An 18,091-nucleotide genomic window follows, 5' to 3' on the forward strand; every position below is an offset into this window, starting at 1 on the left:
CAGAATAGCAAATGGATCCTAATTAAACTTGAAACATTTTGAAGTTCAGAGCAGAACATGTTTTAGCAACATTTGGATTAACTTTATGCTGACAAGTCCAAAACCGAGCGATTTAGATAAAGAACTGAAGCTAAATTTGCGCAATATATGGTAATCATAGTCCCAATTATATGTGTTCGTCTTAGCTGTTTGGTCAAAACTGCCACACTTTTTTATTTTGATCGAAGTATTTCCTGACAACCAAGCACTTTTTGTTGACAGGGCCCACAAACACAGGGTTACATCATCCTTACAGCAGCACAAGCGGATTTCCTCAACCGGGATCACCGCGTTATGTGGAGGAAAGGTCAACTCACAACCAAATCTTCATGGGTCGGTTCATTATCAGGAATGCAAGTGTTTGCTACAGTTGAAAAGACGGGACAAGCAGCTACAGGTACGGATGAACTGTTACTGTTGGATGTTTAGTCTTTTCGACTATTGTTGGGCTACAAGTGCTATAACGCAAAAACCAAACATAACATTCATAAAACGGCTGTTATGACGACACACAATGCGTGACGTAACATTACATTACATCAGTATTTGTATTAAGGCACTATAAATGCTGAGCAGAATTTAGCTTTATTGTGTTCGTTCTTATGGCAAACTCATTTTTTAAGTGATCCCTTCAATGAAAAGCCATGGTTTCTTGGCAATAACCATATGTATTGGTTATTACATTTATAATTTAAGTAACACCAAGAATACTGGGTGGTTTACACCTTGCTACAACTTCGCGTCACGGCTGCGCACCTTTTTATCAATCTTGTATGAATGCGACTCAAGTGGAATAAACGAGTGTAATTGATCCCACATACCACTGATAATGGCCGAAACGTTTGAACAACAAAACATGCCCCTTTTTCGTCTATTTAGGCTGTAATTCTCGCCATCAAAAACACAAGTTCAGTTAAAGTGGCTTTTATCTCACAGTAATTATTCCACAGTTGAACAAGACGCTGATGTCCCTTGGTTTTCGGTCAGCGACATTGCACCACGTGATCCAAGCCCTGGAATGTTAAATATTTACGATTTGAAAGGAGGAGGGCAGGCTATTGGCGGAGTCGTGGGCGATGGCGTGGCAAGTAAGGGAAATACCCGTTCGTTCCCATTCATAAATAATGGTTGTCGATCGTGGTTGGCTTGCAGTTGACCTTCTCATTTAAGTCAATTACAACCAGTACAAGACATTAATGTAAGAAATTACAGAATTTTCTGATAGCATTTTGTTCCAGCTTTTCAAGTTATTTAAAAAAATCGACCTTTGTTCAAAAGAATGTTCATATGCGACTGATGCACACTTTGCCCTGTACTGTTAATTACTAATTTGTTGACAATAAAATTAATTGGGTCAAAAAGAAGCCAATTAATAGCACGCATGTTATTAAAAGTTATGGATATAAAAGTCAAAATCACTTTTAAGTGCTGTTGGCCAATCACTTTACTAACACTCCTCAAAAAGTCTAATTGAATAATAGGTTGTGTATGGAAAAGTTTCTAGGCGACTTGATTTTAGCTAGATCGAAACCCTCTTGCTGTCAGCAAAAAACTCTGTGGCAACTAGTGAAAAGTGAAAAGAAAGTTAGTAAAAAGTTTTTTTTTAAAAAAACTTTAGGATCTATACCAACATATTTTTGGGTTTTTTCGCAATCGAACAATAACGTATCCCACACAGGTTCGTTCCAACTTCAACGTATCATGTCGCGGTGCACGTGTCGGATGTATTACGTCGGTTACGAAGCTTTGATCGACTCGGAACAAACCGATTATGTCCGCTTGTTGCCTGAAACCCCGGCAGATGAGGAAAAGCATCTTCTCCACAAGCACAGATTTGCAGGAAGCGATCTCCTTCAGGACGAGAAGCCTGTGAACGTCCTCACAATATCACAGACACAACTGGATATTTGCACAAACACTGTAAGTTGAAACTCTGATTGTTTAACTCTACGGTTGCATATGTGTACGAAAAAAACGTTGAGTGGTTGAGTGATAAAACAAAACCGCTACGAAAAACTGCTATATCTTTGTGAGATTTTTGGTATAAAGGTAATGTATGTTGACACTTTGCTGATTAAACTCTGTCGTACCTAGCATGTGCTAAACACGTAGATTAATAAAGCAAAATTGCTTGTGCATAGTGGCAACATTCAATTGGGGTTAGTATTAAAGATTATCTCTCAGACGTTGGTGCAAACATCACGTGCGGTTCTTGTTGTGCTTTTCAACGTTATTAAGCTCCTCTATTCGGAAAGACACACATATTTAGAGACACTTAACGAAAACTTTGAAAGTTTTTTTTTTACTGTACGCCGAAATAAAACTACAAGAGAGCTTGTATACCAAATGAACGCATTCCATGGCAGAAATTAAACAATCGCTGTTGCCATAATCAGTGCCATATAATCGGTCTTTGTTTTTCGTTATTCAATGTAATATACATAAAAAATCGATCTCGCCGACTAATGGCGTTTTCAGTTCTAAACAAGAAAAAAATAATAGTTTAGTATGTATTATCCACAACTGAGATCGTCTTTTTATATCTGATTGAAAACCTTTATTTCTGAATCTTGACATTTTTTTGGGCAGAGTCAATTCACGATGATTTTGGACATCGTTGAAAATCTTCTGCTCTACGTTGAACCCGTGATGCGTGACTTCTGGGAGAGAATCGATCGGATGCGGTTCCAACTGCGTCTGACGTCATCAGATGACGCAGCTAAGCAACGTGACACGCTGGCAGCCATGCAGAACCGAGTGAGGTCACGCTTGACTAATATGCGACAACTGGAACGTCAGCTCTTCCGTGTAGATCGGGTGAGAAAAGGGGGTAGCGGGGGGTAATTGGTGGTCTCCAGTGTACGTTTTTTTATACCCCACGTTTCAGTAAAGAAAAAGTGGTTTGATATTGTAAAAATCGCGGGTTAGATATTTATCTGAAGTTGGTCCGTAAGTTCATAGTAAATTGATATGTGTATAAAATCATTTAACATGTGGTTATGCTAATGTATCGAAACACATACGTGTGACACAAGTGGGAAATGTTTATTACCATGTTAAAATCAGTTGACAATCTTTTTCAGAACAAATATATTTGGCTTATGCAAGCATCTTCAGTGTCTCAAGTATGTAAGATGACATCTTTGAAAGCCACTATTTCAGTTTTACGTGAAATTCTACTAAAATCTTTGTAAAAATGTTGTAGTTTGTTGTAACGTATTGGCGAAAAGTAGTTTACCAAAAATTTTTGATGCAAATCAGTTTTTTTTTACCAAGCGAATTTACAATTAATGCCTGAAAAATAGATTTATGTTTTAATAACAACTGAGAAATTCTTTGAAACCAAATTATTTTTTCCACGGAACATTGTCCCTTTCAACGTCTCAAATTTTCAGGCGTTCGACATCGACCCGAGTAACACAGAGTTATCCGATGAAGCGACAGAGTTACGACTCCGACTCGCAGAAGAAAAAGAAACTCTGAATGAGGAGAGTGAAGAACTCGGAATAATTATCAGGTTCGAGAAATTTTTGTAAAAAAGTAAATTTGTCATTTTAAATTTCAATTGCTAGAAGCAAAAACAATTTCTGAACATTCTAATTGGCAGAACTTTAGTTTTTCTTGCCTTGTGATTTGACTTCCGGCGGGATCTCCACTGAGTCTGTGTAGCTCAGTTGGCAGAGCGCAAGACCAGGAAATGTCCCAGGAAGGTTCTTGTCGTGAGTTCGAATCCCAACCCGGGCTAGATTTTTCTTGTTAATGTCTTGCAATATGGAAATGCTTGATAGGCTTGATTCGGTATGACGCCTTAAAATAGGCGTGGCGTACTGTGATTTTTCTAACCCTAAAACCAGCTTGCTTGCTTAGCCCTGAATTAACTAAAGTATGAAATGGATTTTCAGACAGTGTTTCTTAAAATATTTCTAGCATTTGTGAAATTTAGTATCTGATAGTTTGTGGTAAGAACACATGTATCAACCCAAAACACTAAAAATAGCATAATTAATGTTCTCGATACAAAACAATCAGTTTTGTTCCAATATTTAAAAAAACATCAGAAGAAACATGTTAAGATTTTTTACTCTTTATTCTTCAAACTCGATTATTTCGGCAGATGCTTCAAGGAAATGTTTCTGGAGCAGAAAACCCGAAACTCGTCACTTCGCCCCCAGGACCGTCATCATGACGTCATAGAAGAGGAGGAAGCGTCGGTTGCCAGGACGACGGAGGTTATGTTCGGTCACGTGCAGTGGCATCTCACCGACGCCGACGGACAACTCAACATTGCGCAGTTCGAGATGAAGGATTTCCTCTACGAGAAGGTGAAAGGGTTGAAATCCCGGCTCGTGTGTTGTGTATTAAAATCATGCAGATCATTCGAAAACCAATAGATTGTTTACCTTTTTTACTACATAATACACTAGATTGTGACGTCATAGACAAATATCGTGACGTCATTGACGAATAACGTGACCTCATACTCGATGTTTGTTTTCACAGATCAACAAAAGTGACGACACAGTGTCCCATTGTTTCGAGCTGGGATCTCTGACCCTCCAAAACCTCCTCCCCAATTCCCTGTATCGTGACGTCATAAAACGTCATCACCACAGCGGTCTGAGGTCGCACGGTGTGTCCGGCACTGGAGGGCGCTCTCTGACTTTCAGAGTTTTGTGCCGCGTTCGTCCACCAGTGGGCGGTATATCGGTGAAAGATCACGTTGAGGTGAGAGGTCAAATGGTTTGCACAAATGGCCGCGGATTTTTGACCTTTATACAGACTTAATAAACCCAATCAGATTTCGTACTTGAAAGCCTACTAGGTTTAAACATCAATGAACAGGAAAATAAGTTAAAAGGATGAAAAGTCAAAAATAAATGTGTTTGACTAAAACTTGTAGAGGCCCCTCCCCCCCTCTACATGTGACGACCGACCGATAATTAAATTATTATGTCGTCTCCATTTTTAAAAGGCGATTAAAATTAACAAAAAAGTAGATTACTTCGTTTGTTCACATGACTGTTCGAATGCCTGGTTGTATAGGTAGAGCTACTAACACAGGAACTCACACCAGAGGTTTGCGAATTTCCGATAGGTGGCACAACGGAGCAATTATTGCCATTGCAAACGCCTATGCTCCGTTTCGCCACGTACCTCAAATTCCCAAACATCTGGTGTGAGTTCCTGTGCTAGTAGCTCTACTGGTTGTATATGATATATGAACAGCTTTCAACAATCAACTAACTCATATTTTCTTCAGGTGAACGCGGCTCCACTGACGATCCAACTTACGTATCAGTTCTTCAAACGCATGATGGCGTTCTTCTTCCCAGACAAGGGGGTAGGGACGGGCGTTGATGACGAAATGGGGGTTGAAAATAAAAGTGCCACTCTGCTTGGGGTCAGCACCCATGGGTCGGGTTTAGAACGTCATGGGAGTATTTTAAGTCTCCCCTCTCGACCCCCACCACCTTCACCCTCCCTCACCCAACCAACAACACCTATGGGGCACCGGAAAAGCAAGTAAGTCCTGGAAAGCCCACTGTCGTGGGTTCGAATCCCACTTTTTGTAGCCTACGCCTTGCCGTATGGTGGTGAATGACCGGATGATGCGGTATAACGCCTTTAATGGGCCTGGCGTAATATGATAAGGGGTCAGTTTGTAATGCAAGAGAGTTGAAAAAGCGTGCCAGTTTCTTTACAACTACAACGTTTTACTTAAGACTTAAAGCCCGAGCCATTTTTATATTATTTTTTTACGCCAGAACTATTGCCTATAATAGCTCATGTATTTTCTAACCTAAATAGGATTTTTCCTTTTTCCTCTTCTTAAACGCCTTTACTTTGTTTGGCACAGTTGACTGTCCACATTAAATTTCTACTCATTTACATTTCAAATCTTGAACCTTCACAGGTCGATGTCGAAAGCAATCGATGACGTTGACAAGATGAAGCAGAGAGCAGCACAGAACAACACTTTCCTCTACATAAAGATTACACAAGTACCGCTCTGTGTCAGTTACAAGGTGAAGAAAATTGTAGTTGTGACGATTCTATAGTTTTGTTCAATAACCGATAAGCTATATTTTGACTTGATTCTTGTAATGCACACTGGCGGTTTAATTTTATGTTAATCTGCTGGTACTGATGCGTTAACAGGAAAATATGCTTCTGTTTATTTAACAAAAAAACGTATTTCTGTAGTAAGTTTTGTCACCATTTCACAGCTGCTGTAAGTTTTCTTTGAGAATCCTACGTATAGTGGGTGATTTTTAAAAAACAGAAAAATATTTCAAAAAACTTTCAAAAGTAAACTTGTACAAAAATGAGGCAAAGCTACTTCAGAATTCCGTTAATTGCAAAATTTAATTACAAATTCCATTTTATTGCATACCTTTCCCAAACTGAAGAGTTATGCTTAAGCGCCTATTCTTGTTAATTGCGATGAATGGTTGGCTTAATGTAGTTGCTATTGCTTGTGTAGCGAATTCTGACCCAATAGTTTTTTTCTACCAGGGTGAAAAGGAGAAGAACATCGAGGACGTTCACGAGTTTAACATCACAATCCCGATGTTCGAATATCACAGTATGACGTGGACATGGCACGACTTCGCGATGGCGGTCAAGAGGGATTGCAAGAAACAACTCGTTTCACAGGTGGGCTGCATTTGTTCTAAATCTATTGTTGCTCACGCGAACAAGCAATGATAAACTATAACAGTGGATTAATCGAAGGTCTGCAAGAGCGCTTCAGGCTGCTCCCAGTCACGAATACGTGTTCGTCTGTGTAATGTTACTCTGGCATGGAATGGTCCCGATGGTAAACTGGGGTTTGCATAATCAAAAAAAAAAAACGTTTGTAACTTTACTTACCATTATTCGGTGTTTAGCAGCTTTTGGTCGATTAACGATCATTAAAAATTGCCTTGCTCGTTACAATGTACTCGGTTTTAATAGAAACAGATAGTTTTTGATTTGCCCGGTACAGCCGCGTAACGTCTCAACGTCGCGCAGCTATTTCCGGCTTGGTGAATATTTCAGTGCATTTATGCTGCTACGATTTTCAACGTTATTTTCTCTTCTATCAGCTAATCAAAGAAAAACTCCACATCAGTGGTCGACATCACCACACTGCATCCACTAGCGGCGCATCGGAGTCCGAAGCCTCTCCCGCTCCGGATCAAGCCGACAAAGCCAAACTGCTCTTCGGAAATTCGCTACAGCGAACTGAGAGCACCAAGCGAAGTTTCTTTAAACGCAAGAAATAGTGAAACAGCACTTTTCACTCGCTTTACGTAACACTGCAGTGACGTCATATACTAGATACGTCACGTACATATGTGATGTGGTTGTTTGCAATTGAAAAAATGTTGTTTACCTGTTAAAAGGTTTCATACAGTGATTGGTTGATTATTCTGACTTCTATATTGGTGAAAGATATAGGATTAAGTGTCATTAAACCTTCCGTAAATGAACTTTTTTAATAATACTTTATTCGTATATCAAATCCGTAATACGCAAGTTCATAAAGTTTATAATACTGAAAAAGATTAAATATATTTTTACAACATAATGGAACTAATAAAAGACTATTTCCATCTCTATGGAACGAAATTTGCACTTTGATTTTGTTGTCGTTTTCCTGTAAAACCCAAATTTCATGCATCTTCTCCAGTTGACCTTAGGTAACCTTTGCCCTTTCAATTTGACCGATAGTGAACTCATATAAATTTCAACATTGCGCAAAGACAAGGGAACAAAAGTTACAAATATATTCACTCTGCTTTATGTTAAAGTTGTTGTGTTGATCCGAATGCCATCTGCACTTTGCCATATTTCTTGTATTCAGTGTTTTTCACGTTTAATGGTTTGCAAAATATGCCACTGATTTTGAAGCAGCTCTTGTATTGAAGGAAAAGAACACATTTTTCCTCCGGCTATTTCTGCACGGTTTTTTTCGAATATTTCAGTCATAAAACGTCTTCTGTCTCCCCTTATTTTTTCTTTGTGACGTCACAAGACGTAATTGTAACAACGACGCGCGTTTTAAACCGAACACCGAAACATGAATTTATTGGCAAATAATAGAAATCGTACATCAAAAATTGAAAATGGGGTTACAGGTTGGCCATTAGAGGCACTCGACACTTTTATGTTCCTATTGTGTGTTGTGTTGGGGAATTCAATGCTGCTGACATAATAAAGTCAATATCGCAAAAAAGTAAAGTTTTAACCAGGAATCTGAACAACTCGGGTTCGAATCCCGGTGGAAACATCGTCGTGGTTACACAGAACAGCACTGTGACGTAATAAACTCTATGAGGCGAACAGCGATAGAACGATTCTGTTGCGATGTAAATAGTGGGGAATACCCTTAAAAACCCCTGGAAATTACGTCACACATAATTGGTAATAACCTCATATTGTCAAAATTATTTTCCCAATGTTGCTATGGCTTTCTATTACTTGCATGGTAATAATTCGTTTTCTGCAATATACGTGTTATATTATAGATGTATGACGTAATATCCTTTGTGATGTCATAGAAATGACCACTAAAACGGGCACGTGGGAATAGATTGTTTTTCAACAATGGAATAAAAAACAAATTTAATGTTGAGAAAAAAAACATAAAGTTTGCAAATTTTGAAAATACAAATTTGTACAAAAAAAATCGAATCAGCAAAACATCTTGGACGAAACTTTAAGCAAAGGAATTTTACAGACACAAATTTTGTTCGTCAGACGAAACATCGCGAATATTTCACCTGAATATTAATTATGTAGTCACCCACCGCCAAACACCTGTTTTGCATAAATTGACCGCTCACACAGGGGTACACGGGCGGTCACGTGTTTATGGCTTCTCCGGTGCGACGAAATCGCTCAAAACTTTTACCGCGCTTTTCGACCAATCAGCTGCTTGCTGCAGAGAACTGGTTACGTGAGCAATTGTTGCGTCATAAGCGGCCGCCCACGTCATCTCGCCACTGTGACGAAATAATACCGGTGATAAGTGAAGTGTTACTGCACGAAAATAAAAATCGAAAACACCTATTATGTTATGCGCAGTTGATTAAATTTCGATTTTGTCGCAACTGCAAAAAGTAGGTTTTCAAAGCAAAATGAAACTAAATCTACGATTAACAAAAAAACGGATGAATATCTGATTGACAAATAGTTGCGCAAATCCCCGCCATATGGCGCCACAGAGCCATGGAGTTACTAGATCTATAAATTTGATATTATGCCTGGCAGCAACAGCTTATATATGGGTTTATTGGATCAAATACATCAAGTGTTTTTTTACCTGATCAATTCCGCAGCTGATTTCCAAAAGTGAAGAGTCCATTGTTTTATCCACACAACGACCGGTGTAGCGTACACGATGACGTAATCGATTCCTTGCAACGTCATCTGTCCGAATGTTCGAAGAAGATCTGCAAACTGAGAGAAGATATTGAGATTAAATGCAGTGGTTGGTAATAATCGCCGAATGGAATTATGTGAATGACTATAGGGGGAGGTTTAAGTCGTAGGACCAGATGCTCTGAACCGATTCTCACCAATTTCGCTGTCGCACAACTATAAGCAAAAGTTTGACAACGCCTCGGTTACGACGCAAGAATCATAAAAAAACGACATAAGATAAAACAAGAAACATCCAAGAATACAAAGATTTATTTACGGTTACGTCATTAATGCATGACGTCACACACGAGAACTAATTTTAGATCGCGGATATGATGTCAATTTCAATTTTCAAGGTCACCTTGTCGAACTGTTCAATGCTCCAATTCCTGAACGGTAGTGATACTTTCCACACATAAACGTAACCGGCAGAGAGTTTTTCGCCCAAAACAACAAGGTAAGGGGATAATGTGTCGCTGAGATTCTTCCAGTAAACTGGCACGTTGCTTTGCAGGAAACTGGCCAAGAGAGAAAAAAACTTAAATGAAACAAATTTTTAAAACAAGGTCGAAAATATACAGTCATTTAAAAAGTGCCGATAAAAGTATGAATCTTTTTTAGCTAACCAATATTTTTTTTCTTTCAAACACAATAAAGTAAAATTAAGGCAATAGTACACACTGGTTTGGTTTTCAATATGTAACTTATTTCAAATTTCGGTTATTTTAAAACACAAAAATTCAGGAAATTTTTCCCATAATACCTTGCTGCAATGTTGTAGCTCTTCTCCAGTCTCATAGCAATGTATGATGTCACAGCCAGGACGCCATTCTTATCCAGTAAGTCGTAAGTCTTGGATTGGCGCCAAACGCCACCGTGCATTGTGACGTCATAAGCCACAAGTCCGCCGCAAACAGCCAGCACAGCGACACCTAGTGTGAGCCATAGGAGTCGATTTCCTGATGACGTGTGGTTATGTGATACGGTGAGACGCTCCATCATTTCCTGTGAGTAATTTATTTGGATTTGTTACATATTTTCATGTATAGCAATGGTTACAAAACTTGTGGCAACAGATTCCACTATCATCGAATTTTCAGAGCTAAAAGAGCTATGTATATGCAATTGTACACTTCATGATTTTAAATCCTATCTATTCCGTTTGTCTGCATGATTCTCCCAAACGATGTCTCAAATGGCTTCCTGAGCACACATGAATGCATAACCAATGGTTTATAACTGACAATGAAAAATGATTTCCAATTAACAGAATAAGTCTATAACTTTACATGGAATATATATATTTTGCCTAACTGGCGTGTTCAGTTCCTACAGAACCACACAAAGAAACATAATCAATGTTGAAATAAATTGCTAAAATGCTGATATGCTTAGTAGAATCACTCTCAATCGCTTTATAACAGTGGTTGCAATTTTTTTGTGTAATTGGATCCCGTATTTCTAAATTTTTTAGAGCTAAAATAGCCATGAATATGCACATTATGATTTTTAATTATATCTATTTCATTTGTCTGCAAAATTTGCCAAAACGAATTCACAAATGGCTTCCTGAATCCACTGAGGACCACTGTGAGCAACATTAGATGTGCACACTGTGGCCACACACCAGTTTATGTGCATAGCAAACACAAAAAGATTTTACACTAAACTTACTTCACATAAAACTCTGACATCATGAAACTCTGGTTTTGAGGTCAGTGGTTCAGATCCCCGTGCGGCATCATTATTCATTTTATTGAACGCACGCAGCGTTTCAACAAACACAGTTGGTGGCATTTTTTTCCTTGTCACATCCCAGTTGGTGTGCATTCGTTGCAACAATAATCTGTGAATAGAATGAAAATATCAATGCCACTCAACAGTTTCATTCAAAACAAATCATAAAGTTTTGCTTATTGGGTAGAAAGTTGTACATTGCTAACACAGTAGCTTTAAACATTGGACAAGCACACATTTGCATTTTTTACATTTGTGTATTGTAATGTTGGCAATTATTGTCAAAAAATAATTACAAACGTGTCACTTAATTTTGTTGAATAAAATATCCAACTAAATATATTTTTTCTATCCATTCTTAATTTAACTACCTGAAGTCATTTTTTCCTTGTGCAATTGAATTTAAAACAAAACAAACATGTCGACATAAAACGGCTGCACAAATGCCAATAAAGAAAGTAACTTTAATTTAATGTGAGTAAAACAATTCTTGGCAAGAAAATTGCAGAAAATCTACTCTGCTTTACACCACAAGCAAAATACCCAACCTGGTTCTGGCAAGATTTGAAGCGTACATATTTCTCCACAAGCTGAAACAGTGGGGATCTGTTTCTAAGCAACCAATAGCCAATGACGTTAGTTCATCGCGTAACTGGCAACCCTGGACACAAAATATGTTTCACCATAACATACATGGACATAGAGAAATGACCCAGTAATCATTTGAAAACCTAAATAGGCCAAAATAAAAATATATCCAAATTTAGCAATTTTTTATGGCTGACACAACAATAGTAAATGTACTGAATCAAAAGGAGCCTTCGTAATTTATGTAGAAATGTGTTGGTTTAATTTAAGAACATTATGCAAGGGTCTTCTTAGTTCACATGTTTCAACATCTGATAACCTGCACTGATGATGACAACAGCAATTGTTGAAATGTCTGCACTAAGATGTATTCAGTATGTACAAGACATCTGGTAATTATTTTTCATTAAATCATTGCTTCAGCATTACCACTGACAATTAAAATTTATCATTTTCACAAATCAGTTTTTTAAAGTTAAAACTACATTCACAACTGCCTGCTTAATCCAACGAATCCAATATCTTTTTACTTGATGTGTGATTGCTAACAGAGCTGTGGTTACCAAACACTTTCTACCTGTTCCACTGGAGATGTGATAACCATGTTGAAAAGTTGACGCTTGTTGTTAGGGTTGCTTGTCATAATGTCACGAAAAGTCGGGTAGATCTCTTTGATTCTCTCCTTCACCCTGCATAAAAAATGTAAGCCTGTTTAAAGATGGACATCCAATAAGGTGGCATCAAAAAATTATTATTTATCAGTAGATTAAGTACTTCACTTGTATCTTTGTTTTAAATATCATCATCTAATGTGGAAATGTAAGCAGATGTTTAATGTTACTTTATTTATGCAAGAAACCTTAATTAATATCACAGTTAACAGTTTTATTGAAAAACTACAACTACACAATTTAATTGCTTTGTTTTTTTGATCACAATACACAAATTCTAAAATGTGTGTTTTATTTGGTTTCTCAAAAATGTAAATTGTAAAAAAAAATTTTTACCAACACCAGCTGTTACAAAACGAACAGCAAATTGCTTTGAATTAGGAAGGAAGTTTTTTTACAAAATGTTTGGCAGCAACGCTGGGAATTGATTGTGAACAAAATCCCTATTCATGCCCTCAACAAAATTAAATATACAACCATTGGAAAAAAAATTCGGGGTGCTGTACCTATGCTCATGCCAAACTTTATTGCACCCACAAATCTTAATGTTGTGCTGGCAGTTAGCAAACTTTCTACATTGACCAGATAACTTTAGGAATGAACAAGGAAGACAAACATAACTAGTCTCAATTTCAGCTCTCAAAAAATGACAAGAACTAATTCCTTGGACCAATGTTTAAGGTATAATGTAGCAATATGGTTACAACAAGCATCACAGTAAAGTATTGAAACCTACCATCTCATGCTACAAAGGGCTTATCCTGGAATTATCAATTCAGCATTTATAAGTAATTACTCACACTGCAGACTTGTTGGCAGATTTTGTTTGCGAATCGAAAGCCCATTCAGCAATATCCATAAACTGGGATGGCTGGACACAAGAATTGAACATTCCCTTGTCACGAGCTTTCGATAAGATAGTTTCGATGTACAACATACAATAGGGAGCCATATTCTTCATGTGCAAAGCTGGAAGCATCACCTCTAACCAAACTGTGTAATATATATGTTAAATTTTAATTATCCAAGCACACTACAACCTAGCATATGTGGTTCTTAATATAATGGTAACTGGCTTTGTTTTATTCAGAAGACAAAAGGTAACCTAAGCTTTACAAATCATTTGCTCATTTTAACTGCGCACCACAATATTTCTATTGGTTTCATGAATGTCTTGTTATAACACAGTTGGCAGGTTTCACTGGTAGTCGAGTAGCACACAGTCTAACAGCTTGTGTACTCGGCTATGTCTTGTAATAAAAAGACTGTTGGATTTTTCATCAAAATTATAGTAACCTACAAAGTCTGCTACATTGTAGATAGTACATCAACCATTTAGTTTGCATAAACAAAACAAAATTTAAAAATTTAACAAAAACAAAACAAAGTTTAACACACAAAAGTCCCATTGCCCCACAGTACAAATAGCTGGACCATTTTTGCTTGCTTTTTTGTTTTATCCAACAAATGTCTTTGTGTTGGAAATGAAAAGAAATGGGTCAGTTATAACACAATACATTAAATTTTAGTGATATGTTTTGAAATTAAGTTAGTTGTGACAATTATTTAAAATGTTATCGTACCTTTCATTCCGCATCGACTATCTTTAACTCCACTTTGACCCAGAGCCCAAAGCAGTGTGAGGCATCTGCAACATACAAAAGAAATGTAGTGTCACAGCAAAATAATCTGAACACAAGACACACAACAAACTACAAAAGGTGTTTTTTTTTACAGTTAAACTATCAAAGGCAGCTTATAACCAGGGGTGGCTTACATTATTATGCCATGCTGTTTCTGTTTCTACAATGCTTTATAGTTTATGTAAAAAAAATTTTGACATGTAGACATTATATATATGTCAACATATGTTCTGCTTGAAAAGTTATTTGCACAAATACCAACTGTCAACAAATAGTTTTCAAAATGTAGTAACAAAAAAAATTCATCAGTCATAATTACAACAATACAGCAGAAACTGGAGTTTAAAACGTGTTACAAGGCTGTTAACCTTAAACTTATAAGTGGCGAAAACATAACCAGGAAATCATTCTAAAAAGCTGTAGGAGTCAACACATGCATTGTACAAACCTCTTTGGAACGTTTTGCATAGTTTGCACTTTATCCACATATATCTTCAAATTTTGACTGCATATAGTTGGGTGGGAGTATGCCAAAGCTTGGATGCACAGTTTGTGACCCCATATTAACATGTCTGCAACGAAATATTAGTAAGTTATATCTATAAACATTTAATACGGATTCCGTCACAATAATTTATAGAATCTCAACCAGTGGTATGTACAGCTTTAAACGTGGCATGCAAGTAGCTTATTTGTTTTTCTTAAATCTGATCAAGAATTGCAACTAAATTGATCAGCCCTGGTTATGGATGAAACTTGTGTTTTGGACATTCTGTTGGAATTGCTGACCTGTTGGTTCCACAATTTAGTCAAGAAGAGTAACCCTATCTCTTGGTCTACTCAGCTAAACAGAATTTATGTAAACAGTTGTCAGGTGGTACGCAATCAGTATAAGGTTGAGAACCACTGATTTGAAGTGAAACCAATGCATTACCCAGAAAACCCCAAAATAATGTTATTAGGTTGACTTTGTTTTGTTACCAAAGCAGAATTTGTTTTCAGTCTTAGTTACAGCTCAACTAATTAAATAAACTAGACATTTGTTTTGCATTTTGTTCAAACTAATGCAGGTTGCCTGTTTTCACAATTTTTGCATTTATTATATATACCGTATTTTACGGACCATAAAGCGCACCCGATGATAAGGCGCACTGTCAATAAATTGCTTTGATTAGTTTTTTGTTCATACATAAGGCGCACCGGACTATAGAACGCAACGTATTTTAAGGAGTATGGGTTACCGTATAAAGCTCAGTAAAGTCCCGTATAAAGCTCATAAAGCTCTGAATATCACAGTTGGTAGTTGCGTTTACCGTAGTTTTTGTGTAAGACGGTGGTTTATTTATATAATGATAGTATCGGTACTGGTTTTGAGTGTAGCCTAGGCAATTAAGCACTACTTGATCCATACATTAGGCGCACCGGCTTATAAGGCGCACGATCAATTTATGAGGAAAAAAAAGGATTTAGATTGCGCCTTATGGTCCGTAAAATACGGTACTGTTAAAAAGCATTGCTGACCTCTCGCCAAATGTTCGAGCATAGAATTAATGTATTGTTGAAAGATGCATTCAACCATTTCTGTATTGAGCTCTGCAAACAACTTCAACAATCTGCTCTGAGTGTTCTGTGGGAAAAAGGGATATATATATTAATTTGCATTTGACAATCCCACATCTTTTATTATGTTTACACATTGCCTGTGCAACCAAATAGAACAATAATGTAAATTAGTGATTGAACTGTGAACCAAAATACCACAAGTAATTTTGTTCACTGCCAAAAATTTTGACTAAAATTTGCGACAAAATTTACCTTAGTAGCTGTGCAGAAAGGAAAATCAACTTCACGCCCACTTTGAGTGACGCTTTCATCAGGACATCTCAACTTGTCGTCCAAGTACATAACAAGATCTTTGCAGACATTCTGAAATGCAAGATGTTAAACAATTGGCCACACATTTTTTGGCAACAAGACTATATTCATAAGATGCTAAATCGCAGAACTAAATTTTACTTTGAATGCTTGTACTGTTACAGCATTTACTGTTACACCAAAGACAAATTATTTATCATTGCCATTGCCAACTCTTAATGTAATCAACCATCACACTTACCATAGGGTTGTCTGGATATTTTTCTTTCCATAAACTAATTTGTTCATCAAGTTTGCAAATTGCTTCCTAAAAAATGCAACAACTTTTATGTCAAAAAATATGTACTAGAAGCTAACATTTAACAAAACATGCCAGTTGCAACTAGAAAATGTGATTTAATAATTTGCATCAAAGTGTGAGGATTAAACTTTTAGTGAGGCTTATCGCTTAACCAATTTGCCAAGCATTAATGTTAGGCTACCAATATATAAGAGATAAAGCAAATCTGTTCCCGTGCAAACACCATAGTAACTTTGTTTCAGCAATAGAGCATAAAAACACTTTTGTTAACAACAATTACTATCTATTTAACATCAAGGCAACTGGATAATGTGATAAACCTGGTTGGCCTGTACTGGCAAAAACGCTAAACCTAGACAAAACACACAACAAAAAAACTTTCATTGAAGTCAAAATGTTTTAAAAAAGAGTATTTTGGACATAGCAAGGTATTTTGCTCAACTTCCACCTACCCCTGATAAACCATCCTCAATTGTTTTGTAATCATATTTCGGCAATTCTGTACTGGGTTTCTTCACTTTACGCTTTGGTTGTGTTCGGCCAGGTGACTTTGGTGCTGTAAAACACAATAAATATCACAAAAATAGAAAAATTTACTCTCGCTTGGAAACAATGCACACAACAGATTCCAAAATATTGCATTTACCTGTTTTTGCACCATCCTGTGTTGATTTAGTGTTGGAAACGTCATATAATGGAGAAGAAAACCGCTGAGTCAAACCTGTAAAGAGCACTTGTATTGAAAAAATCTAGACTGTATAATTTTAATCAAATCCAAGTCTAAATTGTAAGTCAATACAAAACATAAGAGTGTTTGAACTGAACAGTATCATACCCTTAAACAAGCAGAATGGTCATTACAAAACTTAATTTTGTTGTGTGACCAATGGGTTTAACAAACAGTTGAAGTTATGTTGAAATTAAAACCAAGTCATTTTAAATCAAAATCCTTTAAATTAAAAAATAAATACGCAATCTACGCAATCTATACGCAATCTACTTATAAAACGTATGCAACTTTTAAAAATGTTGACGGTTAGGGCTTTTAGGGTCCGGGTGAGGGTTTACAATAAAAATAACGCTATAATTTAGTTTTAGATGCCCAGTTTAGGCTTAATATTCACATATGTGTTGAGAGTGGTACTAAATACCGTATGGAGCCGCATGTTAACACTTGTAAGAAAATTAAGCCCAAAAGGTATCTGAGATTAAATTATATAGTAATTTTTATTACAAATCCTCACCCAGACCCTAATAGCCCTAACCGTTATCACCTTAGTTAGTTTTTTTAGTAGATTGCGTATAGATTGCGTAGATTGCGTATTTTAGAGTAACCCAAATTAAAGGATTCCAATTACACTCTGAGAGGCAAAAACAAAACATTGACATAATAGCCGAAATTTTAATGATGAAAATTATTTTCAGATAGTGTTCCAAGGGAAACATTTATTTATCTACAAAAATAAATGGTACAACTGGAGAACTGGACTTCACAAAAATGATATTAAAATATATTGTATTGCCAATCCACCTACCACTGATGTCTTCAGTATCTCTTGGCTTCTTTGGTTTGTTTTTCGGTTTTCCAACTGTTTCCCATTTCTCAGTTTTAGACATGGTTTAATAGCCTAATTTGTTCGTTACGCAATTAATACTATACTAAAAACTATGTTACACTAATGTTATTAAATTTTTCGAAGCAATATTTCAACAGTATTGAATCGCAATTGCACTGAGAATTTCTTAAAGTTTTCAGCAAATTTTGTAATCGCTTAAAAATTAGCCACAAATGCGCGGGAATTATTTCTACGACAAAAGTGCAAAAA

General features: G+C 36.7%; 2 protein-coding genes across 3 annotated transcripts in view; one reads left to right on the forward strand and one right to left on the reverse strand.

The window, feature by feature from the left end:
* LOC145227742 (bridge-like lipid transfer protein family member 2) overlaps positions 1-8,168 on the forward strand; it is a 33,149-nt gene extending 24,981 nt beyond the window's left edge. For both annotated transcript variants that reach the window (XM_080092652.1, XM_080092653.1), the window contains exons 36-46: positions 262-436; positions 990-1,127; positions 1,718-1,959; positions 2,629-2,856; positions 3,435-3,556; positions 4,154-4,361; positions 4,540-4,764; positions 5,300-5,562; positions 5,954-6,065; positions 6,556-6,696; positions 7,128-8,168. In XM_080092652.1, coding sequence (XP_079948778.1) covers positions 262-436; positions 990-1,127; positions 1,718-1,959; positions 2,629-2,856; positions 3,435-3,556; positions 4,154-4,361; positions 4,540-4,764; positions 5,300-5,562; positions 5,954-6,065; positions 6,556-6,696; positions 7,128-7,307 — 2,034 coding nt within the window. In that variant the 3' untranslated portion in view covers positions 7,308-8,168. The remainder of the gene's footprint in view (positions 1-261; positions 437-989; positions 1,128-1,717; positions 1,960-2,628; positions 2,857-3,434; positions 3,557-4,153; positions 4,362-4,539; positions 4,765-5,299; positions 5,563-5,953; positions 6,066-6,555; positions 6,697-7,127) is intronic.
* Positions 8,084-17,993, reverse strand: LOC145227743 (transmembrane protein 214-A-like). The gene is made up of 16 exons (XM_080092654.1): positions 17,801-17,993; positions 16,912-16,986; positions 16,718-16,821; positions 16,206-16,271; positions 15,905-16,015; positions 15,611-15,716; positions 14,538-14,661; positions 14,030-14,094; positions 13,247-13,439; positions 12,353-12,464; positions 11,736-11,848; positions 11,125-11,296; positions 10,214-10,455; positions 9,812-9,968; positions 9,350-9,486; positions 8,084-9,029 (listed from the first exon to the last, which is right to left on the reverse strand). Exons 1-16 carry the CDS (start codon positions 17,880-17,882, stop codon positions 8,897-8,899), a joined length of 1,992 nt encoding a protein of 663 aa, XP_079948780.1. The 5' UTR covers positions 17,883-17,993; the 3' UTR covers positions 8,084-8,896.
* Positions 17,994-18,091: the final 98 nt, after the last annotated feature.

The sequence above is a fragment of the Phallusia mammillata genome, chromosome 5 (genome assembly GCF_965637545.1).
Source record: "Phallusia mammillata chromosome 5, kaPhaMamm4.hap1.1, whole genome shotgun sequence".
In the NCBI taxonomy this organism is placed as follows: Eukaryota; Metazoa; Chordata; class Ascidiacea; order Phlebobranchia; family Ascidiidae; genus Phallusia; species Phallusia mammillata.

What these genes read in the sequence shown, in the direction of transcription:
- LOC145227743 (XM_080092654.1), bottom strand. Translation starts at nt 17,882, where the DNA reads ATGTCTAAAACTGAGAAATGGGAAACAGTTGGAAAACCGAAAAACAAA. An exon ending in TTGAGGATGGTTTATCAGGG is followed by an intron (nt 16,272 to 16,717) that starts GTAGGTGGAAGT and finishes TGCATTTTTTAG; the next exon opens with GAAGCAATTTGCAAACTTGA. An exon ending in ATGTCAGAGTTTTATGTGAA is followed by an intron (nt 10,456 to 11,124) that starts GTAAGTTTAGTG and finishes AATTACTCACAG; the next exon opens with GAAATGATGGAGCGTCTCAC.